Source organism: Rattus rattus, chromosome 3, assembly GCF_011064425.1.
Source record: "Rattus rattus isolate New Zealand chromosome 3, Rrattus_CSIRO_v1, whole genome shotgun sequence".
In the NCBI taxonomy this organism is placed as follows: domain Eukaryota; kingdom Metazoa; phylum Chordata; class Mammalia; order Rodentia; family Muridae; genus Rattus; species Rattus rattus.
The window spans coordinates 127,537,016-127,562,781 of NC_046156.1; the positions used below are offsets into that span (position 1 = coordinate 127,537,016).

Here is a 25,766-nt window from a genome sequence, read left to right on the forward strand (position 1 = left end):
AGTCTCCAAGGACTAGAGTGGGCATATTTGAGATAAAAAAAGATTATTTCTTTAAAATGCAAAAGGGAAAAGTCTTTCTTTTCCTTTTCTTTAAAGTTCTGCTTAGAATTCTTGTAAAACATGAGCATATTTAGTTTAAATTTACTTCTTTACTTTTACTTTCCCTTTTCTTTGCTTTCCTTTTTATTTATTTATTTTTTTTTTTGAGAGAAGTGCTTGTATTCTAAGTTGGCCCATGCTCTTGTTTATTATATAATGTCCATGCTTTGACTATTCAGTGCTGGGGTTATGTTTGCTCTAAATATATATATATTATATATATATTATATATATTTATATATATATACAAATAGAATGATCTTGGGCTCGATTCAGAATTTGGATTTTAGAGACATTATTTTTAACTCACTCACACTTGTGAGGACAGTCTTGCTGCTGTGACATACTTCATAAACCAACTGAAGGTAGAATAAGCATGTACCGGCTTAAGTACACCCACAGTACCCCCATGATGGGATGATTTGGAACAGAGGTCGTCATAGAAGTTGTTCTTCCTGTGCTAATGTCTGTGAGAAAGAGAAATGAAAACGGAGTGAAAGTCCTTTTCATTTAAGGTTTATTTTATTGTGTGTGTGTGTGTGTGTGTGTGTGTGTGTGTGTGTGTGTGTGTGTGTGATACAGGAGGCTAGGATTGTTGGATCCTTTGGAGATGGAGTTACAGGTATTTGTGAGCTGCCTGACACAATAGTGGGGAACGGAACTTGAGTTCTCTGCAAGAGCAGCAAGCGCTCTTCGCTGCTGAGACATCGCTCCAGCTCCAGTTATGTTTTAAAAGACATAACTTTCTTTTTGTTCTGAAGCCACTTCATAGCAGCTCAGTTTCTTACACGGTCCCCCATTATCACAAATTATGCAGTCAAGTTCCCCATGTTTGGGGAAAGGACAACGTTTAGCATATCCCAAGTGCAATGGGTGAGCCTTGCCCTGGGAGAACCACCTTTGTGATCATGGCTCTTCGGATAGATCTTTTCTTCCCCTGTATCTTTTTTTTTTTTTCTGAACACCCATCTCAGGTTGTCCTGAACTCGTATCTCCACCCTGGTGCCAGAGATCCTTCCTCCTTGCCACTGGTGAGGTGTGCCACGAGACAACACTATTGGCCAAAGTGCAAACTCTTCAAGACGGGGACTGTTTTTCTCACTTCTGTGCCAGAGGGGGCACACTCAGTGTCTTGGCTACTTTTCTCCTGGTTGTGACATAGTATTGCATAAAACTAACTTAGGGAAGGGTCAGGGTTGGAAGGTTCCATCTACCCTGAGGTAGGAGTAAGATAGCAGAAGCGGAACACAGCTGGTCACATTTATCCGCTGTCAGGGAGCAGACAGTGATTAATGTTTGTGCTGGGCTGGTCTTTTTATTTGTATTCAGCCTATGACCCTGGTGGTGCTAGGATGCTGCTGTCTACAGGCAGGGTAGCCCATCTTACTTCCTTTACACATTTCTGGAAACTCTCCCACAGGCAAGCCCAGAGGTGAGGCTCATAGGTGACTTTAAATCCAGGCAGGTTGCCAAGCAAGAGTCACCGTCACATTTATATTTAAGAGTCTTTACTTTCTGTCACACTGGGTAGGAAATTCTGATCTGTGATCAGTTTCAACCCCTAAGCATGCACATGAGTCCCCTTATCATGACTGAGGTCTAGGTTACATCGCGAGAGAGCCAATTCACTTTATATTGTTTCACAATAATTGTCCCACTGTTCTGTGGTTTTGTCACACGGTTAAATGTTCTTATTTAATTAGGATTGTATAGAGGTAATTTTTTTCCCATCAGTATGTCAACTGGCAAGGGAGTTTTCTGTCCCTGGAGTACATACATAACAAGCATTTTGTTTCAGCCATATTCCGGATTTAATGGAGTCTTTATTGTGCATTAGTACAGTCACGTCTTTGCTACCACTTATGTTTTTATAGGGTAATGTGACTCAAGAGACCAACATTAGTTACAGATACACCCACTGTATCCATGGCTTCTCCCATGAGGAAGACACATGTATCATCCTCACAATAAAACCACAGTTCTAGTTTGCTTTTCTGTCGCTGTGATAAACACCACGGCTGAGAACAACTTGTGTAGGAAAGGATTTATTTCAGTTTAGACCTTATATTTTATATTACAACTTCTTTATGTTTCCGTCACTGATGGAAGTCAGAGCAGATTGTGAAGGGATGGTGCTCATTGGCTTGCTTTCTGATGCTTGCTCGGTTTACCTTTCTTTTATAGCCTTGGATCATCTGCCTAAGGATGGCAGTGCCCACGGTGGGTTGAGCCCTTTTACACCAGTTAATAATCAAGACAATTTCTCACACAAATGCTATAGGCGGGTCTGAAGTGGCCAACTGTGTTTCCCTCAGGTTTCTCTGGGCTGTATCAAATTGACAGCTGAAGCTAACTACTCCAGTGACAAACCTCAGTGCCCTTTATCTGTCTCCCACCATCCTAGCAGGAACTTTAATCTTTCCTAAGACCCTTCTTCCCATGTAGTCCCATGATGTCCTGCTGTGCACACCGGGGCTTTTGGTTGTTACTGTCTTGAACCAAGGCAAATCCTGAGGTTCTGAGGCTAGAAAGGCTTACACTAGTTAGGTCAGGAAAACTTAAAGGATGTCTCTGCCTTTTCCATGTCTACAGTGAGCTGTGCTAAGGGTCTGAAGTCAGTAGGCTCACTGGACTCAAGACCTGCCCCACCCTCTCTCCTTCCTCCCCCCATTTCATCTCTTCCTTCCTTCCTTCCTTCTTCCTTTCCTCCCCTCCCTTCACTCCTCCTCCTCCTTCTTCCTCTCCCTCCTCCTCTTCCTCCTCTTCCTTCTTCTTGAGACAGAGACCCTTTGTATTGATCCCTCATACTATAGGACAAATATAAAAGGGAATAAATCGCCACAGGTTGCACAGGTTTTATGCCCAGTTGTCTGGGAAGGTAGATTACTCCTGCTCCTTGAGGGCCATGGAAACCTAACACGAATCCTTTTTTTCACCCCCTCTTTTTTATTCCTTTTTGTGTGTGTGTGTGTGTGTGTGTGTGTGTGTGTGTGTGTGTGTGTATGCTTTATATGTATGAGGCTCATGCCTTCATGCGTGTGGGGGCATGCACTTGTGCATACTCCAGAGGACAGAGTAGTTCTTTGCCTACATGACTCACACCTCGTGGGCTTGATAGCCCCATGTCGCTGATGGTAACTATACTGCACAGAGATTAAGCTCCCGGGATCATTCCTCAGTGATTCCAGGAAATGTGTATTGACAATTTTACCTGGGAACCACAAGACAGAAAGAACAGCACTGTGATAACCCATATGAAGCAACAGTATCTTCGTCCCTAATTGTGGAGTTTAAATTCTGCCTGGGTTTAAATTCTGGTCATGTAACTTTCAGATAGAAGGAAGTTACTACACATTCTGGGCCTCAAGTCACCCAAAAAAGGAGGAAGGGGAGGAAAAGGAAGAGGAGGAGGAAGGGGAGGAGGAGGGGGAGGAGGAGGAAGAGGAAGGGAGGAGGAGGGGGAGGAGGAGAAGGAGCAGAAGCAAGGATGGGGTGAGGATGGGGATGTAGATAATGTTCTCAGGACGGCTTCAGGGTGAGCTTCTATTAAGTTGTCGGGAAACATAAGGCATAATTTAATATCTTCAGTGTTTACAGCAACACACTTTATTATTGCATTTGTTCCTCACTAAAATGATCAGGGAGATCTGGGGCCCGAACTGAATCCTCCCATTTTCCCATTTAAGCCCATTTTGCTTTCCATGTTATCACCATCACCAGCCCCTAACTTGAATTGAGTGGTTTCCCTAGGATGTGAGCAGCTTTAGTCTTAGGCTTTATACTTGACAGGACTATGTCCCTGGTCCCTGCGTCAATAGTGCAGGATCAGAAGCAATGACTGATATCTAAACACTCGTGGAAAAGTCTTACAAAAAAATGTAGGGAGGGCTAGAGAGCTGGCTCAGTAGTTAAGAGCACTTGTTGCTCCTTTAGAGGACCTGAGATGGATTTCCAGCACCAACATGGTATTTCATGACCATCTATAACTCCAGTTTCAATGGATCTGGTATCTTATCAGAACCTTCATGTACACCAACCATACATGTGGTGCACAGACATACATGTAGGCACCCTTGTGCGCACGCACACACACACACAGACTAATAATAAAATAATAAAAATAATGAAATTAATAATAGTAAACTAATAAATAACTATTTTAAAAAAGGTTTCAGTATATTAGCATCGAGAATCAAAATCTCTGGTTCCTTGAAAAATATATGCATCACAACTGCCCCAAACATATATTGAAAATAAAAGGCACAATCTTACTAATAGACATTGTACATTGTCTTGGGATAAGTGTAAGCAAAACACATATCCAATAACCAATCTTCAAATTCTCCTACTGTTTATTATATAATACATTTTTTTTTTCGGTTCTTTTTTTTCGGAGCTGGGGACCGAACCCAGGGCCTTGCGCTTCCTAGGTAAGCGCTCTACCGCTGAGCTAAATGCCCAGCCCCTATATAATACATTTGAAGAATGATTCTGAGCTCTGATTATCTTAGGCAGTCTTAGTATTTCTGGATTTCATGCACTGAGCTCTAAGAAGAGTGTGTTTATATTTATAACTTTCAGGAAGCTCTTTGGATCCGTTTTATGGTTTTCTTTTCCTTTGATGGCTTGTCAAAATTATGTGTCTACCTCCAGGTGTCACTTTGTTCCATCTTGACAGTCTGCTGCCTGTCAAGGGTACACAATTGTTCTTTGTATCCATGTCCGTGAGCCCTGAGAACTGCTGAGTGCATCAGGCAGCGTGTGAAATATTTGATTGAACTTAGACTCCATCGTACCGTCTCCATGAATCAAGCCACAGTAAATCAAGGCTTTGCTCTGCCAGTCTTTCAACTTTCAATACATTTTGATTTAAGGGTACTGGTTTGTGGTCATCTCATATTTCATGAGATGGTCTCCTGTGAGCATGGGAAAGATCTAAGGCAAATAATCAGGTGAGAAAGATGTATGAAATACAAGCCAGAGAGACAAGGAACAAGCAAGGGATGACCCAAATACTGAACTGTCATTTACAAGTGTTGATATTGCTAATAGTGGTACACTGCTTAATGCTTCCTCCAGTGACACTCTGGACTGTCCGTGCCTGAGATCCTTGGTGGACATAGTCAGAAAAGTGTGTCTCACAAAATTCCACAGGAAAGACTTCCTATGGTTGCCTCTGTGTGAGACAGCCATTTTCTCTGGTGCAAGAATTAGTATACAGTTTTCCTCTCAAACAGGGAAAGGAAAGCTGAACTAAATTAGTTGTTTCTCTGCAGAATGAAACAAAGTATTATCTTTAAAAAATGACTGTTATCAGTGAACAGACTGTATGACAGTAAGGAAATGAAAATAAAATTGACCATAATTACCTCACAAGAGAGATTCTTCAGACCTTTTTGTATTTCTCTTCAGTCTTTTATACACATACTTTAAAGTATAGCTTTAATTATGCTATGTATGTTTTTGCGTCCTACTTTTTAACATTGTAAATTTGAATACATTACTAGGTTAAACATTAAATAGATGGCTATAAATCATTTAGCCTATTTAATTATGCTGGGAGATTTTGGCTGTGTTTGCATTACCTTTCACAAAGCCCCCCAAACACCTGAATTCTTATATTTCAACATGTATTTGGTAATTTCTTTAGTATAAGTTCCTAGATTTCAGTTCTGTCAGCAGCATTAGGGAGTGCCTGCCATAACGGCATGTTTAAAGCAAACAGATCATCCTGTGAAATAGCTTTCACAGCAGCAACCCGGGACTACTCCGTGTGTTTCTGTGGGCCCGTACCATGCAGATAGCATGATCCTGACATAGTGACACTACTCAGTTGACACCTGTTCTACAGCTTGAAGTTCTGAGTAACCTTTGTCATAGTTTTCAGCTGTCAACTTGATGCCAGCTTAGAGCCACATTGGGAAGAAGGAACCTCAACAGAATTGCCTCCATCAGGTTCTCTCAATTGCTGATTGATGCAGGAGGGCTGAAGGTATGCCATCCACAGTCTTGACTATAAGAAAGGTGGTTGTCCAAGCAAGCTTGTCTGTAGAGTTCCATTCAGGTATCTGCTTCTCACTTCTGCCTTGGCCTTCTCAGTGATGGATTGTGACCTGTCCACATAAGATGAATAAGCCCTTCCATCTCAGATTGCTTTTGGTTAGAATGTTTTGCCACAGCAAATGAAAGCAAATTAGAGCAGCTTTGTTTTTTTAAATTGTATGATCTGTTCTCAAAGGGAATGACCTGTCACTCTTAAAGATGTACACAAGTGTGAATTAACAATTCCAAAATTGTATCATGTGTGTAAGTTGCAAAGATTCTTTGTTACCACACCATACCACACCACCCCACACCACACCACACACCACACCACACCACACCACACCACACCACACCACACCACACACCACACCACACACCACACCACACCACACCATACTACACACCACACCACACTACACCACACCACCCCACACCACACCACACACACCCCACCACACCACACACCACACCACACCACACCACACCACACCACACCACACCACACCACACCACACCACACCACACCACATCACACCACACCACACCACACCACACCATACCACATCACATCACACCACACCACACCACACCACACACCACACCACACCACACCACACCACACCACACACCACACCACACCACACCACACCACCACACCACACCACACCACACCACACCACACCACACACCACACCACACCACACACCACACCACACCACACCACACACCACACACCACACCACACCACACCACACCAAAGCAAAGCAAGGCAAAGCAAAGCAGTAGCAGACAGTGTTGCTACTTGCATTTCCTTCTTCAAAAATCCCAAGCCCCTTGCTGGTTGCTGCCATCCTCAGCATCCTCAGCAATGCTGAAGAGAGACCGGCAGGAAAGACAAGGAAGAGATGGGTGTGGTGGTTTGGGATGTTGAGGCCCCCCCGCCCTCAGCCTCTGGGCTTATCTGACAAAGAAAGCAAGGCTAGACCACAACAGGGGCAATGAATTCATTATCCCTTGAATGTATCATAATGGGCAGTTGAAAAAGAGTAGAGTGAGAAAATATTAATAGTTGGGGAAGACTTGTGGAGAGGGCCCATCTGTTATATTATCTACTCTTGTCACTTTCCCACAGATTTAAAAAAAACTTGAAAATAAAAAGCCAAAGAAGAATATGGAAAGATGGCTTAGGGATGAGTTAGCCCTGGCTACTTTTGCAGATGCCCTGGGTTTGATTCCCAGCACCCACCTGGTAGATCACAAACATCTGTAACTCTGGTTTCTGAAGATCCAACACCCTCTTGTGGCCTCCCTGGGCACCAGCTACACACATTCAGGTACTTATTCACATTAAAATATAGCAAAACAGAAAACAACAAAACAAAACAAACATAGCACCAAAATTCCTTGAGGAATAATCAAGAAATTATGAAAAAAAAAGATCAGGTGCTTGAAATTCAGGTAGATGTGGATTAGGAAATATGATTTTTGTGAGGTCACAGGGCTTCCCTGAGATTCCTTTGTGGTTATCCAGTGGCAGTCCTCCCAACACAGATTATGGGCAGATTTGCTCACTCTCATGTAGTCATAATTTGTTTAGGTATGGTCTTAGAGTTACTACTGCTATGATGAAACACCATGATCAAAATAAGGAGGAAAGATTTTATTTGTCTTACGTTTCTACCTCAGTCCATCCTGAACAGAAGTCAGGTCAGGAACTCAAACAGGGTTGGAGGCTAGAGGAGCTGATGCAGAGACCATGGAGGGGTGCTGCTTACCGGCTTGCTCCTCATGGCTTGCTCAGTTTGCTTTATTATAGGACCCAGGACCACCAGCCCAGGAGCTCCTACGCCTAGCACTTACAAGGGGCTGGGCCCTCCCTCCCTGTTAATCAATAATTGAGGAAAATGCTCACCTACGGCCCAATCTTTCGGAAGCAGGTTTTCAGTTGAGGCACTGTCCCCTCAGATGACTATTTAGTTTGTATAAAGTTGACAATAAAAGTATCCAAAACAGGAATTAAAGTAACCAGAACAGGAATTTTGGAAGAGAAGTTCTTCCTGGCTCTAGAGGTCAACAGAACTCTGTTCTTAGCAAAAAGGTAGCAAGTAGCATGGACTAGACGTGCGGTGAATATAATTGAAAAAGGTCTGAAAAGAAAAACAGTATATTTCTCTTCTGTTTGGCCAAGAAGTCATTTCTACATTTGCATTTAGTGTCTTGGAAATGAGTCTCTCTTCTTTGGTGCCGTAGATATAGGCCAGGTTAGACCAGATTAAAGGTAGATAAAGGCAGGTGTATTAGGAGGCAGCTCTAGGGTGGCTTCACTGATCTTACACATTCAGGTTGAAGGGGTTTTATGGGTCTTGGGCAAGGGTGACAATGTGAGCTAGGAGCTGAGAGTTTGCCCATATAAGGTAAAAAAAGATGAGCCCTGGATGGACACGCATGGGTGAGTTCCCTGAAATGAAAAGGGGAGAACTGATGAGAACTGAGTTAGCCAGGAGTTTTCTCTCAGCAGGCAGGGATGGGTTGGGGTGGGTTTCTCTGTGTGGGAGTGGTTGGGGGAAGAAGAGCAGATGGGGCTTTCCAGCCCGTGGGGAGGGGTATATGGGGGTGGTAGTGAGCAGGTGTTCCAGCCTAACACCAAATAAAATTCCCTATCTTCATTTCAAGGAAATGCCAGAAAAGATCTCATTACTTACAGTTAAACTTTGCCTTTCACTTTTTGTATGGGTGTATATGTTGAGTGCATGCGTATGGTCAGGTGTGTGTGTAACTGTGTCAGCATGTGGAGGTCAAAGATTGACAATGTCTTCCTAAATTGCTTTCCACCCTGTATCTGCCTCCTCACTCCTGACCGACCCAGCTCTTTACAGGGGATGTGGTGGATGCAAATTCAGGTCCCACTGCTTGTCCACTGGGATATTTCCTTAGTCTCCTCCACCCTAATATGTAATTCCTGGACAGTGGGTGAAGGGACTCTGGTTAGTGTGGTGGGTGTGGCAGGCCTTGCCCTTCTCCCCCATTCCCTCTGCCTCACTAAAGACCCTTAGATTATATTCCTAAAGCTAGCCACCAAGGTCTTTCCCCTTATTTGGCCACTTCCTCCTCCTGAGGCTGACTTCCAAGGTCCAGCTATCCAAGTATTAAAATCCTCCAACCAAACCCCCTGCTTTGACTCTCTTTATTCACATGCTCAATTAAACTGAAACACCTCATCCTAACGCAAGGTTTCTCCTTGTAAATAGCCATTTTCCTATGTACCACATCTGTCTCCTTTCTATCCAGAGGCAGTCTTTGTCTCCCTCCCTCCCCACCCCCAGGGTCAAATTCCCCTCCTCCCTTTCCCTTATTTCCTCACCCTTCCTCCTCAGCCTCTATCTCCTGTCTTTGTCTCGTATTCCCTGCTGTCTGCCCTACAGGAGTCAATAAGTCTCCTTTGTGCTGAGAACTTGGTCTTGGGGTATCCTGAGCCAGTACTTAGTGTGGTCAGAGGTATTAATATCAGCCAAATGGAAGGCTAAGCCTCTTCCATTCAGCTCATGTTCATAAAAGGAAATAGTTTCTCAGTGCTTTTAGAAATGAAGTGTTCTGGTATGAGCTTAGTGACAAAAAAGGAGCATCTTAAAGTTCATGGTCTTTACTTGCTTGTAGTTAGTCACTAATGTCGTGAGAGGCAGGCAGTGGAGGTGTAGTCCCTGTGGGGTGTGGAGGAAAGGGAACCATTTGATAAAAAGTAGGAGTTGAATAAACGATGCCTAGAGAACCTGAAGTCCCAACTGGCCCATTTCAATATTTATGTCTTGAACTATTATGACTACATAAAACTCTCATATGTTAAGAGCAGGCTCTCACTTAATCTGTTCCTTTGCCACTTCATTGTATCAAGAAATGCTCGTACTTGTCATGCTCTTGTTTTGGAGGTTCTGTAAGACCTAATTTATTATTCTTAATATTTATGAGTTGCACTTATCTGTTTATGTTGCTTTCTATCCGAGTCCCTCCTAACATCCCTGTTTCTAAGTCCTCTTATGGGCATTAGTTGGGATCTCTTGAGATGGCTTCTGATTCACACTCATGCCAAATATGTGAATTTATGTTTTGCCTAAAGAGCAGGTAAAATGCAGTATAAAATCTCCAGAGGAAGGAATGGAGCCTCAGTGAGAGAACTGAGAGTATCAGCCAAACAACAGATGCACATATTTTTAAAGGACCGAGAAAGTATACTATCAGCTTCATCATTTTAAATGGACACTTATCTGCATGTGACATGTGACTATTTTCTAAGAAGCACACATGATTATGTGCATCCTTGGGTAGACGTAGCATACCTTCGTCAAGTCTGGAAAAAGAAGGCAGATGAAGCAGTGGTTATTACATGAGCTCTTTAAACAACAAGAATTTGAGCATGAGTCAAGTCAAATATGTTGACAAAATTTATTCCTACCAGTGGAAAGTAATGAAATATAGACTGTCTTTGCCAAGGGGGTGTGCCTGAGCCCTTTGGTGATGGCCTTTGTTGCCCAGAGCCAATATACTCCAGCTTCTCTAGACACCCCAGTCAGCCTGCTCCCTGGTTTCTAGTTTTGCTGTACAGTTTGAAGTCTCTTCATTTTTGTCTTCTGCCTTCGAGCAGTTCTCAGTTTCTTGGTTTTTAAGAAGCTGTCTTCTAGTTGGTACAGAAAGTCTTCTATTCGTCCGACCTAGAAGAAATAACCAAAGAGGGTTTTTGTTGTTGTTGTTGGTTTCTTGGGTGTTGATGTTTGAATATCAGGTGTCTCCAGAGGCTCCCATATTTGAACCCTGGCCCCAGCCAATGGTGCTATTTTGCAAGGTTGTGGAATATTTAAGATGTGGAGCCTCCGTAAAGGAAGTGAGTTACTCAGGGCGAGCATTGAGGTTTGGCTTCCCTTTGCTCTCTGCTTCCTGATGATATATCCAAAGTGACCAGCTGCCGCCTGCTCTGCATCCAGGCCTTCCTTTGTAGGATGTCAGTCATACAGGTGAAGGCGGGTACAAGATAGAACAAGACCTGTCATTGGACAAGAAGGAAGGATGGGCAGGAGAAAAGTTCGAGGGAAAAGGAGGAGACTGGAATGGAAGCAGATGGGAGAGAGAAGCCACTGAGAGAACATGGAGGCTGATATTAGGATTCTACTCTATACCTTTACAGGTTGTTGTGCATGTTCTTAAGGGATGGATGTGTATAGGGCTTTGTGTACCTAGGTGGGCAATTATATCTTATCAATTGGATCAGATCTTGTTATGTTTTGTGTTCTTTCATGTGGTGATTTAAGTTTAAGAGAGTATGTGGTGATGGAGACACTGGGCTGCCATGGAATTGAGATGTGTATTTCTGGCATGGTGGCAACCTGCCTTGGGAACTAGATAGGTAAAGAGATTGTTACCAGGCTCAGAGAGAAGCCTTCGGTAGTGTGAAATGGGATGGAGCAGAGCAGGTGAGACGCTGTTAACTGAGATGAAGATATCTACCAGATATTTTGGGGCACAATGGTGCCAGACCTGGGTGGGGGTGGGGGGTAAAAAACACCATTTTTTGCAAATCAAAACAACCCTGAGATTTCACCTCACACCGGTGAGAATGGCTAAGATCAAAAACTCAGGTGATAGCAAATGCTGGTGAGGATGCGGAGAAAGAGGAACACTCCTCCATTGTCGGTGGGGTTGCAGACTGGTACAACCATTCTGGAAATCTGTCTGGAGGTTCCTCAGAAAATTGGACATTGAACTACCTGAGGACCCAGCTATACCTCTCTTGGTCATATACCCAAAAGATGCCCCAACATATAACAAAGACACATGCTCCACTATGTTCATCGCAGCCTTATTTATAACAGCCAGAAGCTGGAAAGAACCCAGATGCCTTTCAACAGAGGAATGGATACAGAAAATGTGGTACATCTACACAATGGAATATTACTCAGCTATCAGAAACAATGCCTTTATGAAATTCATAGGCAAATGGATGGAACCGGAAAATATCCTGAGTGAGGTAACCCAATCACAGAAAAACACACATGGTATGCACTCATTGATAAGTGGCTATTAGCCCAAATGCTTGAATTACCCTAGATGCACAGAACACATGAAACTCAAGAAGGATGACCAAAATGCGAATGCTTCACTCCTTCTTTAAAAGGGGAACAAGAATATCCTTGGGAGGGAATAGGGAGGCAAAGTTTAGAACAGAGGCAGAAGGAATACCCATTCAGAGCCTGCCCCACATGTGGTCCATACATATACAGCCACCAAACTAGATAAGATGGATGAAGCAAAGAAGTGCAGGCTGACAGGAACCGGATGTAGATCGCTCCTGAGAGACACAGCCAGAATACAGCAAATACAGAGGCGAATGCCAGCAGCAAATCACTGAACTGAGAATAGGACCCCTGTTGAAGGAATCAGAGAAAGAACTGGAAGAGCTTGAAGTGGCTCGAGACCCCATATGAACAACAATGCCAAGCAACCAGAGCTTCCAGGGACTAAGCCACTACCTAAAGACTATACATGGACTGACCCTGGACTCTGACCTCATAGGTAGCAATGAATATCCTAGTAAGAGCACCAGTGGAAGGGGAAACCCTTGGTCCTTCAAAGACTGAACCCCACAGTGAACGTGATTGTTGAGGTGAGAGGGAGGTAATGGGGGGAGGCTGGGAGGGGAACACCCATAAAGAAGGGGAAGGGAGGGGTTAGGGGATGTTGGCCCGGGGAAACCAGGAAGGGAATAATAATGAAATGTAAATAAGAAATACTCAAGTTAATAAAGATGGAAAACAACAACAACAAAAAAAAACCCACCATTTTTTTAAAAAAGAATTTTACAATAACATTCCTTTGTGTTCTGTACTTCATTTTTTCTTAAATCATACACCAACGTAGAACCCTCCTCCCTCAAATGGCTTCCTTTTAGGTATTTGGTTACAGCAGTGATAGAAGTAACTGGTCCTGAACCTTGGGAACATGGAAGTGAAGAATTTATAGTTCAGTCACAACCACAAGCCCTGTTCAAGCACAGTGAGGTTGGATGGAAGGGAGACAGAGGTTTCTCTTTTTGACTCCCTTACTTTCACACTGCAGGCTGTACGAGCTGGTTTTCCTAACACAGTGGGGATAGAGAGGCTCATAGCTTCCACGTTGTTCCTGGCAGTCAGTGAATCCAGGGATTTCAAAAGGATGCATGGTAAAAATGTAACCATGGCTGTTTTCTCTAGTTCCGTCATGAAAACCAAGAGAGAAAATGCATCTGGCCTCTCAGAGGGAAGCTGGCAAGTCTAGCATTTCTGAAATAGGACCCTGGTCACACAGGGGAAAACTGGATATTCCACATTGGCTTGGCAGGAGCCATTGCTCCTTGAAATCAAAGGAGAAATTTGAAAGTAAGTACATTTTCTTAAAAAAACCAACGAACCAACCAACACCCAAGGAATAGTGTGAAACAATGATGCCCAGCATAATAATTCTCCGGAGAAGAAAAATTATTAGTCTTTTTCAAAGAAAATCTGCAGGTATCCACTGGAAGCTGGCTGGATATACTTTGTAATGTTTGTCTGAAGAACTACAGGATAAAAATTTCCATATGTGCTGAATTGGGCTCTCATGAGAGTCAGTAGATACAATTCATACTTAGCCTTGCCTCCCAGAACCTGCACACTGTATTAGTCTAACATCACTCACTACAGAGCCCATTGTCATTAACTTAGCTCGGAGCTGGCGTACTTACCATTCAAGGTACCATCTACTTAAGATAAAAGCACTTAGAACTTCAATTTTCCAATTTTGAGTCCTGCTCTTAAACCATCTGATTTATCATTCAGGGCTATATCCAAAAGATAATTCGGATTGTCAAAGCAAGAGTAATAAATGGCCAAGCTCGCTCGTCTGCATGTTATGCTAAGGACACATCACTCCAGGTGTAATGAACTTCGACTGCGTTCCTTAAGAAAACAGATAACTTATTTATGCAAAGCAATTCTTTCCGAGAACCTTCCTGTAGTTACAATAGGTAAATATCTCCAAAAGCACATTGTCATTTGTGATGTCTTGTCCTTGAGGAATCATCAAAATAACCTGTGGTCAAGCCACTATTTTATTTTATTCCCTCTATTCTATACTATCCAATTTCCAGGTGATTAGTGAGTAAAAACAAAACAACCAACAGCAACAACTAGGAAAGTCATTAAACAATCAACTGGAACACAATGGCAGACACTATGGATCCTTTGCTACCTGAGTTGCTGACACCTCCCTGTCATTTGTACTGACAATGTATCATTGTCAACATCCCTACAGTTACAATGTTCCCAATAGGCTCAAATACAATTTGAACTGAGAATCACACTTCAGTGAAAACAAGCCTTCTCTAACAAGAAAAAAAAATAGTTCAAAAATGAGTGCTGCTTTCATTTTGTTTTGAGCAATTGTTTTTAGTAACAGTAGTGTTGGCAAAGTGGGTTTCCTTACATTAAAAAAAAAAAAAAGGACAAAGATATCTGAGTATTACACTGGTCTTGCATTTGTCAGTAGTCCCAGTACTTGGGAATCGGGGCCAGGGGGATTTTGAGTTGAAAGCTAGCTTGGGCTACAAGCTAGGGGATCCTATCAGAGAGAGAGAGAGAGAGAGAGAGAGAGAGAGTCAACATGGTAGAGTGTAGCAGAACAGAGTCAAGTGGTCTAGCTCGACCCCTCATGTGGCCCACACAGATCCCAGTGGACCTCTCCCATTGCCCTTGCTGTCTCACACCACTCCATCTGCTTTAGGCCTGTGAGCCATCTTTCCGCTCTGTGGACCCTACTGTCTTTGCATTTATGTTTAAGTGCCAGTGTGTCTGCAGACTCTTCCTCCATCAGCCAGCCCAGGTGGGCGTTAGTTATAGATTCCCATAGCAATTCACTCATCTCTGCATACTACAAATTGTTTTAAAAACACTTTAGATTTATTTTATGTGTATCAAGGTTTGGCTTGCATGTATGTGTGTGCATCATGTGTGTCCCTGGTGCTCTCAGAGGCTAAAAGAAGGTATCAGATCCCCTACAGCTTCTATTACAGATGATTATGAGCCACAATGTGGGTGATGGGGCTCAAACCCTGGTCGTCTCCAAGAGAAGTAAGTGCTCTTAACTTGTATCTCTGGCCCCAATGTTAACAAGGTTTTACTTTATAACTTATGAAGATTTAGATATCTGTACTGTCCCTCATTACCAGAACCTAGGATATGACAGCCCCCTAGTAGCCCTTCCCTTTCTAGGAAGGGAATTGAACAGATGCAGAAAACAGTGATTTTTTTTTCCTGCACTCCAACTGATACAAGTATTCAGTAAAACCGGAGGTCTTCTTTTCCCTTGTCAGATAAACAGATGCCGTGTCCACAGTCCATCACTCCACCACTGTTATCTAGTTTCTAGGCTGGCAAGGCAAGGCAAGCCAGTTAGAACAAAGAACACTTGGCATGCATCAAACAGCCCTAGGCATGACTCAGCAGAACTGTGATGTTCTTGGCTTGGCTTGCTATGTCCTTGCTCTGTGACACCAGGGGAAGTCATGTGTACTTCCTGGGCTTCAGGTCTTACTGCTGTTCTGTATTACGAGAAGGGTATCCCAGAAAATTCTGAGGTCACACCTAGTCACACAATGTCTTGACTTGAACTTGCATGAGATTTGGGTAGTCTAGTCCTAAGGATATACCCACATACTTTCAGAGGTGGGGGCATTCTCTTAGATCACACCATTTTATCAATGACATACTCTGCAGGAAAGTTAAGTCAATTTTTGCTTGTTCTTCCTGAAGGACAAGAGAGCTGCAGAATGTTTTAGTAAGGCTGGGTTCTTATTTTTCTCTTTTAAGTCAAAGAAAGAAAAACGCTGGTTCAAGGGAAAATAGATTCACATAACTAAGAACAGATTGCAAATGATAGAAATTTCTATAAAGCCCTTAGGGAAATGAAACACAAAGAAATACACGGGTGATAAAGAAAGAGAATGAGCTGATGTGGGGGCATATGGATTTTTTAATCTCTTTTTGATACACCATCTATTTGCTTAACAGTGTCAGGCTGCTTGGTCACTTTGAGACCAATTTTTCCATTTGCAAAGTGGGCAGGTAGCATTTCTTTACCTCTGTGTGTCCCAATGCTGACTTGACATTGCAGTGTTATGGATAAGGGGATGCTGGTGTTTGCAGAGAATTTTGGATGTCTGATGACTGAGGGGAGCTGAGGTTCTCAGGTAGGGCAGGATCTATTCTCCTCTGTGTGTGTTGGTTAGCAGTCATATTGAAGTGTTAAGAAATTGTCATCAGGTAGTTGATGTGTGTGTGTGTATTATATATATATAATCTTAGGGCCTTGTAATTCCTATCCAAATATTACTATTATAAATTTCAACATAAATTAATATAGATTGTCTCCCTTGAAATTCATTTATTAAATTCCTAGTACTTCAAAGACTTAGTCTTAATTTGTATTTATTCAATTACAACTTAATAGATATGTGCAGTACCCAGATCCCACCAAGAGAAAGCTGGTCTCCAGGAGTGCTGATACACCTGAGAGCACAGGTAAGACCACCACTTCTGCTTCAGGGGGACCTGCCCAGAGCCCTCAGGACACAGGAACCAAGGAGCAGTCTGGGAGAGGATCCTGCTGCCTGTGCCCGGAGCTGACCCTGTGACACAGCTCTCTGGACCCAGATCCAACAGGAAGAAAGCGGGTCTCTAGGAGTGCTGACACATAGGCTTACAGGAGGGTCAAGCCACTGTCAGAGACAGCAAGACCACCTAACACTAGATGCAAGTAGATGGCAAAAGGCAAGGGCAAAACTTAAGCAAAACCTTAAGGCCACTTGGCATCATCAGAACCCAGTTCCCCCACCACAGTAAGCCCTGGATATCTCAACACACCAGAAAAACAAGATTCTCATTTAAAATCACATCTCATGATGATGTTAGAGGACTTTAAGAAGGACATAGATAACTCATTTAAAGAAATGCAGGACAACACATGTAAAAAGGTAGAAGCCCTTAAAGATAAAACATAAAAATCCCTTAAAGAATTACAGGAAAACACAACCCTGGGTGAAGGAATTGAACAAAACCATTCAGGATCTAAAAATGGAAATAGAAACAATGAAGGAATCATAAAGGAGACAACTCTGGAGATAGAAAACCTAGGAAAAAGATCAGGAGTCATAGACACAAGTATTACAGAGAATAAAAGAGATAGAAAAGAGAATCTCAGTGGCAGAGGATACCATAGAAAACATTGATACAACAGTCAAAGAAGATGCAAAATGCAAAAAGCATTTTTAGCTCTTTAGCAAAAAGCTCCTAACCCAAAACATCCAGGAAATCCAGGACACAATGAGAAGATCAAACCTAAGGATAATAGGTATAGAAGACAGCAAAGACTCCTAACTTAAAGGGCCAGTAAATATCTTCAACAAAATTATAGAAGAAAACTTCCCTAACCTAAAGAAAGAGATGTCCACAAACATACAAGAAGCCTACAGAACTCCAAACATATTGGACCAGAAAAGAAATTCCTTCCATCACATAATAGTCAAAACACAAAATGCACAAAACAAAGAAAGACTATTAACAGCAGTAAGAGAAAAGGTCAAGTAACATATGAAGGCAGACCTGTCAGAATTACACCAGACTTCTCACCAGAGACTATGAAAGCCAGAAGATCCTGGGTAGATGTCATACAGACCCTAAGAGAACACAAATGCCAGCCCAGGCTATTATATGCAGTAAACTCTCAATTAACATAGATGGAGAAACAAAGATATTCCATGACAAAACCAAATTTATACAATATCTTTTCACAAATTCCTACAAAGGATAATAGATGGAAAACTCCAACACAAGGAAGGAAACAACACCCTAGAAAAAGCAAGAAAGTAATCTAATTTCAACCAACCCAAGAGAAGATAGCCACACAAACATAATTCCACCTTTAACAATAAAAATAACAGGAAACACCATCATTGGTCCCTAATATTTCTCAACGTCAATGAACTCAATTTCCCAATAAGAAGACATAGACTAACAGACTGGATACGTAAAGAGGACTCAGCATTTTGCTGCATACAGGAAACACACCTCAGTGACAAAGACAGACACTATCTCAGAATAAAAGGCTGGAAAACAGTTTTCCAAGCAAATGATCCCAAGAAACAAGCCAGAGTAGCCATTCTAATATTTAATAAAATTGACTTTCAACCAAAAGTTATCAAAAAAGATAAGGAAGCCCACTTCATATTCATCAAAGGAAAATTCCATCAAAATGAACTCTCAATTCTGAATATCTGTGCAAGGGCACCTACATTCATAAAAGAAACTTTGCTAATGCTCAAAGCACACATTACACCTCATACGATAATAGTGGGGGACTTCAATACCCCACTTTCATCAACGGACAGATTATGGAAACAGAAACTAAACAGAGACACAGAGAAACTAACAGAAGTTATGAACCAAATGGACATCTATAGAACATTTCATTCTAAAAAAAAGAATATACCTTCTTCTCAGTACCTCATGGTACCTTCTCCAAAATTGACCATATAATCAATCACAAAACAGGCCTCAACAGCTACAAGATGACTGAAATAATCCCATGCATCCTATCAGATCACCACAGACTAAGGCTGGTCTTCAATAACAAAAAAAAAATGACAGAAAGCTTACATAAACATAGAAGCTAAACAACACTCTACTCAATGATAACCTGGTCAAGGAAGAAATAAAGAAAGAAATTAAAGACTTTTTAGAATTTAATTAAAATGAAGGCACAACATACCCAAGCTTATGGGACACAATGAAAGCAGTGCTAAGAGGAAAACTCATAGCTCTGAGTGCCTCCAAAAAATAAATTAGAGAGAGCATGCACTAGCAGCTTGACAGAACACCTAAAATCACTAGAAAAAAGAAGCAAATACATGCAGGAAAAAACTCAGGGTGGAAATTAACCAAGTAGAAACAAAAAGGGACTATACAAAGAGTCAACAAAACCAGGAGCTGGTTCTTTGAGAAAATCAACAAGATAGATAAAGACTATAAACAAGATAGATAAAGTCAGACTAACCAGAGGGGACAGGGAGTGTATCCTAATTAACAAAATCAGAAGTGAAAAGGGAGACATAAAACAGAATCTGAGGAAATTACGAAAACATCAGATCCTACTATGAAAACCTATATTCAACAAAACTGGAAAACCTGGAAGAAATGGACAATTTTCTAGACAGAAACCAGGTACCAAAGTTAAATCAGGATCAGATAAACCATCCAAACAGTCCCTTAACTCCTAAAGAAAAAAGAAGACATCATTAAAAGTCTCCCACAAAAAAAAAAAAAAAAAAAAAAGCCTAGGACCAGATGGGTTCAGTGCAGAATTCTATCAGACTTTCATAGAAGACCTCATACCAATACTGTCCAAAATATTCCACAAAATAGAAACAGAAGAAGCACTACCAAATTCCTTCTATGAAGCCACAATTATACTTATGCCTAAACCACACAAAGACCCAACAAAGAAAGAGAACTTCAGACCAATGTCCCTTATGACTATCAATGCAAAAATACTCAATAAAATTTTAGCAAACTGAATGATAAACATAAAAATGATCATCCTTCATGATCAAGTAGGCTTCTTCATCCCAGGGATGCAGAGATGGTTCAATATACAGAAATCCATCAATATAATCCACTATATAGACAAACTCAAAGAAAAAAAACCACATGATCATTTCATTAGATGCTGAGAAAGCATTTGACAAAATTCAACACCCCTTCATGATAAAAGTCCTAGAAAGATCAGGAATTCAAGGCCCATACCTAAACATAGTAAAAGCAATATACAGCAAACTGGTCGCTAACATTAAACTAAAAGAAGAGAAACTTGAAGCAATCCCACTAAAATCAGGGACTAGACAAGGTTACCTGCTCTCTTCCTACTTATTCCATATAGTACTTGAAGTCCTAGCCAGAGCAATCAGACAACAAAAGGAGGTCAAAGGGATACAGATTGAAAAGGAAGAAGTCAAAATATCACTATTTGCAGATGATATGATAGTATACTTAAGTGACCACAAAAGTTCTGCCAGAGAACTACTAAGCCTGATAAACTATTTCAGCAAAGTGGCAGGGTATAAAATTAGCTCAAACAAATCAGTAGCCTTCCTCTACTCAAAGGATAAACAGTCTGAGAAAGAAATCAGGGAAATGACACCCTTCACAATAGTCCCAAAGAATATAAAATATCTTGGTGTGACTTTAACCAAGCAAGTGAAAGATCTGTATGACAAAAACTTCAAGTCTCTGAAGAAAGAAAATGAAGAAGATTTGAAAAGATGGAAAGATCTCCCATGGTCATGGACTGTCAGGACTAATATAGTAAAAATGGCCATTTTGCCAAAAACAATCTACAGATTCAATGCAACATGCATCAAATTCCAAATCAATTCTTCATAGAGTTAGAAAGAGCAATTTGCAAATTCTTATGGGACAACAAAACACCCAGGATAGCTAAAACTATCCTCAACAATAAAAGAACTTCTGGGGGAATCACTATCCCTGACCTCAAGCAATATTACAGAGTAATAGTGATAAAAACTGTATGATATTGGTACAGAGACAGGCAGTGGAACAGAATTGAAGACCCATAAATGAACCCAGACACGTATGGTCACTTGATCTTTGAAAAAGGAGCTAAAACCATCCAATGGAAAAAAGCATTTTCAACAAATGGTGCTTGTTCAACTGGATGTCAGCATGTAGAAGGATGCAGATCAACCCATTCTTATCACCCTGTACAATATTAAGCACAAGTGGATCAAGGAGCTCCACATCAAACCAGATACACTCAAACTAATAGAAAAAAGTGGGGAAGAGCCTTGGACACATGGGCACTGGGGAACCTTTTCTGAACGTAACACCAAATGGCTTATGCTCTGAGATCAAGAATCAATAAATGGACTTCATAAAACTGCAAAGCTTTTGTAAGGCAAAGACACTGTTATTAGGACAAACGGCAACTAACAGATTGGGAAAAGATCTTTACCAATCCTACAACTGATAGAGGGCTGATATCCAAAATATACAAAAGAACTCACCAGAAGTTATACTCCAGGGAGGAGAGGAGGAGAGGAGAGGAGGTGGGGAGGAGAGAGAGAGAGAGAGAGAGAGAGAGAGAGAGAGAGAGAGAGAGAGAGAGAGAGAAGCTGTGGCAGGACAATGGAGGCTGATGTAAAGATTCCACTCTATGTATTCACAGGTCGTTATTAATGTTCTCAAGGATGGATGGTACCAGGCTTTGTATGTTTAAGTGGGCAATTATATCTTACCAATTGGGTCAACAAAAAAAAAAAGAAGTTATACTCCAGAGAGCCAAAAAAGCCTATTAGTAATGGGGTATAGAGCTAAGCAAAGAGTTGTCAGCTGAGGATTATCGAATGGTTTAGAAGCACCTAAAGAAATGATCAACATCCTTAGTCATCAGGGAAATGCAAATTAAAACAACCCTGAGATTCCACCTCACACTAGTCAGAATGGCTAAGATAAAAAACTTAGGTGACAGCAGATGCTGGCAAGGATGTGGAGAAAGAGGAACACTCCTCCGTGGTTGGTGGGATTGCAAACTGGTACAACCACTCTGGAAATCAGTCTGGAGTTTCCTCAGAAAATTGGACATTGCACTACCTGAGGTCCCATAAGAACAATACTAACCAACCATAGCTTCCAGGGACTAAACCACCATCCAAAGAGTACACATGGGCAGACCCATGGCTCCAGCTGCATATGTAGCTGAGGATGGCCTTGTTAGGTACCAATGGAAGGAGAAGCTCAGCTCTTGGTCCTGCCAAGGCTCGACCCCCCAGTGTAGTGGAACATCAGGGAGGGAGGTACAAAGGTGAGGGAACATCCTCAAAAAAGAAGGGGGAAGGTGGGATGAGAGAGGGGGCTTATGGATGGGAAACTGGGAATTGGGATAACATTTGACATGCAAATAAATAAAAAATATCCAATACCAAAAAACTGAAACAAACAAACGAAAGAACAAATGAACGAACAAACAAAAAACCAAACCAAAACAACCCCCCAAACAAAAAACCAACTGAAGAATAAAAACCCCCAAACAAAACAGATATGTGCAATGGGTCTTGATCCTATACACCTAAGCTGTGTCCTACTCTTCTAGAGGACTTGTCCTTACTTTCATGTTCTCTCTGTTTCTCTCTCTCTCTCTTGTCTCTGTCCCTCTGGTAACTCATTGTAATGGTTTGAAATTCTAGGCTTAGTTGAATCGCTCTCCCACTGTCACTTAGGGCACTGGCCGGGCACAGCTGCTGCCACTTTCTAATTATTAATTTATCCTCAGGACACTGGTAGGAATAATTAATAACTTCTACTCCCACCCAGAAAGGGTGTGTCTTCAACACCACTCCCAGGCTCCCTACTGGGATGCTTTTCCCAATCTAAAAGGCTTCAAATTAAGTGCTTAGCCTAAATTTGGCCCCAGCTTACCTTCAGAAAGCAATAACTCTATAGGCCTCGTTGCTTATCCAGTTTTTGTTAATTCTTTTTATTGGGGAGTTGAGGCCATTGATGTTGAGAAAAAAAACAAAACAAAACAAAGCCTCCTTATGTTGGGCTTTACCAAAACAATATTGTGTAAACAACAGCAGCAGCAGCAACATAGTTTCTGGTGAGAAGTCAACAACAACAACAACAACAACAGGCTTCTTGTGTACAACAAGTTTCTTCAACACCTATTATCCTTGGGTTTGATCTTCTGTTGAGTCCTGGATTTCCTGTAAAACCCTTTTACAACTCTCACCAGCGATCCCGAAAAAATGGAAATATTTCAACGAATTCTTTCATGCAGGCTTTTTCTCCTTCCCTCTTAATCTCTTGGTGCTTCATTTCTTTGCTCTCTGCTCCCAGTTCCCTGCTCCCTTGACTGTACCGCTGTGGAGCTGCCTGTGCCGCTCTGTGGTGAACCACTACCTGCCTGCTGCCACGGCTGTCTAGCTCTCTGGTTTCTTTCCATTCTAGTCCGAACCAGTTCTAAGCCAGATGTAACAGGAGAAGGGATCCCTGTATGCAGGCAGACTCTCCGCTCCACTTGTCTCTTTTATATTTATCTCTATTTGTTTTTCTCTGCCGATAAGAAGGGGCTTCTGCCATTCCAAGATATAACAAACCTGTGACTTTGCTCCAGGTGGAGCGTAGCTTCAGCACCATCTTGGTTGGGGGCAGTCTCATGACTGTCTGCCATCTTTATTGTGGGCAGATGAGGTTTTCCTATACTATTGCTTTAATTCCATCTTAGCTAAGAGTGGTCACATGGCTGGCTGTAGCTACAGCACCACCTTGGTTAAGGCAGTCCCATGACTACCCACCATTTTTGTTATGGGCAGTGCTCTCCTCACTGCCTCCTCACCTTAGACCAGCCTGACTTAGGGTCTCCAACTTCTATCCTACCTTGGTAAATAATAATTTTAATGTTAATTTAAAGATTTACAACAGTAGAAAGGTTAAAGGTCACTGCCCTAAGTTAAAGATCACTGCCTTAAATATACGTTTAGCTTATTTTTGCTACTGACATTACTGTTATTAAGTTATAATATACTCTCTGTTTGCCAGATACAAGCCACTACAAGTAATTAAAAAAATACAGATTGCTTAACTCAGATATGCTTAATAGGTACTGGCTCTCAATCTCATCAAAAATCTAATTATAATGTTAAATGTTTAAGCTCATTATGATAGACTCCCAAAGCCTAACGGTGACGCCTCCTCCTCCCACCCCAAACAAAGTCTTAGAGTTAATATGGTCACAGCGACAAGACTGCCTGGAGGTGTGATAACCACTAAGAAACACTGCTTCATTCCCTTTCCCACTGCCAGGGCTCAGCCTAGACCATGGACAAACAGAGAACATCCAGAAAGTTAAATGCCTCATATTGCCTAAGACAAGGTGGGTCATTCCTACCACGTTCTTACTCCACAGGGAAAAGCTTCTTGACTTCTGGGACTGATGGTCAGAATGACTCTGCCTGAGTTGGGATGGAGACCACAGGACCGGGGAAAACTGTTTAAGTAGTGGACTATAGGCCAATCTCTGTCGTTTTAATTAATATATGACATCTAGATTATAATTTATTCTTCCCAGATTTCTGACTACATTGGCGGCTAAGCCAACTGCAGCTTGACAGCCAGAAAACAGAGCTCTAGCTCCTTACCCTAAGGTAATCCACCACCGTATTAGCTTATTAGTCAATTGTTAACTAGTTAAGACCGTATCTCTTATTGAAGACAGACAGGTTTGCCTTGGTCACAGGCTTCATGATAAAGGATACACAAGTTCAGATGTAACCTCTCACGTATGTAACTTTCTGCTACTTCCTTATCTCAACTCCCCTTGTTATGCCACTATCCTAACATTAACCAATAGAGTTCTTATAAGTTAGCCTAACTCTAATAAGACATTCTACTATATGACCCAACTATGTAATCACAAGTACAGATTTTAAGTTTGCTTGGTTATCTTTTAACCATAGACTTAAAGTATTTCTCATGCTAAATCTACACTATCAGCTGTCATAGTTACACATTTAAGTTCCCTTTGGTTATCTTCTAGCCATAGACTTACGGTGTTTCTCCTGCTAAACTATATGATCAACTATCACAAGGTCATTGAATTTTCCAGTTTCCTTTAATTGTCTTTTAAATTTAAACTTAAAATTGTTTCTCATCATCCTCAATTTTATCTATGTCTATATCTATATCTATATCTATATCTATATCTATATCTATATCTATATCTATATCTAGTCTCCTAGACAGAAGAAAAGAGACCTTCTTTTTTTTTTCCATCTTTATTAACTTGAGTATTTCTTATTTACATTTCGATTGTTATTCCCCTTCCCGGTTTCCAGGCCAACATCCCCCTAACTCCTCCCTCTCCCCTTCTGTATGGGTATTCTCCTCCCCATCCTCCCCCATTACCGCCCTCCCCCCAACAGTCCCATTCACTGGGAGTTCAGTCTTGGCAGGACTAAGGGCTTCCCCTTCCACTGGTGCTCTTACTAGGCTATTCATTGCTACCTTATGAGGTTGGAGCCAAGGGTCAGTCCATGTATAGTCTTTGGGTAGTGACTTAGTCCTGGAAGCTCTGGTTGCTTGGCATTGTTGTTCATATGGGGTCTTAAGCTCCTTCAAGCTCTTCCAGTTCTTTCTCTGATTCCTTCAACGGGGGTCCTGTTCTCAGTTCAGTGGTTTGCTGCTGGCATTCGCCTCTGTATTTGCTGTATTCTGGCTGTGTCTCTCAGGAGAGACCTACATCCGGCTCCTGTCTGCCTGCACTTCTTTGCTTCATCCATCTTGTCTAATTGTGAACCCCATCTTTTAATAGGGTTATTTGTCTCCCTGCAGTCTAACTTCTTGAGTTCTTTGTATATTTTGGATATAAGCCCTCTATCAGTTGTAGGATTGGTAAAGATCTTTTCCCAATCTGTTGGTTGTCGTTTTGTCCTAACAACAGTGTCCTTTGCCTTACAGAAGCTTTGCAGTTTTATGAGATCCCATTTGTTGATTCTT

General features: G+C 41.7%; 1 protein-coding gene and 1 pseudogene across 1 annotated transcript in view; both read right to left on the minus strand.

Moving 5' to 3' along the window:
- Nucleotides 1–886: 886 nt before the first annotated feature.
- On the minus strand, nucleotides 887–1,027 carry LOC116897595 (annotated as a pseudogene).
- Nucleotides 1,028–10,724: 9,697 nt separating this feature from the next.
- Nucleotides 10,725–25,766, minus strand: part of Spata16 (spermatogenesis associated 16) — a 257,308-nt gene continuing 242,266 nt past the window's right edge. Inside the window, exon 10 of the mRNA XM_032896794.1 lies at nucleotides 10,725–10,847. Coding sequence (XP_032752685.1) covers nucleotides 10,725–10,847 — 123 coding nt within the window. The remainder of the gene's footprint in view (nucleotides 10,848–25,766) is intronic.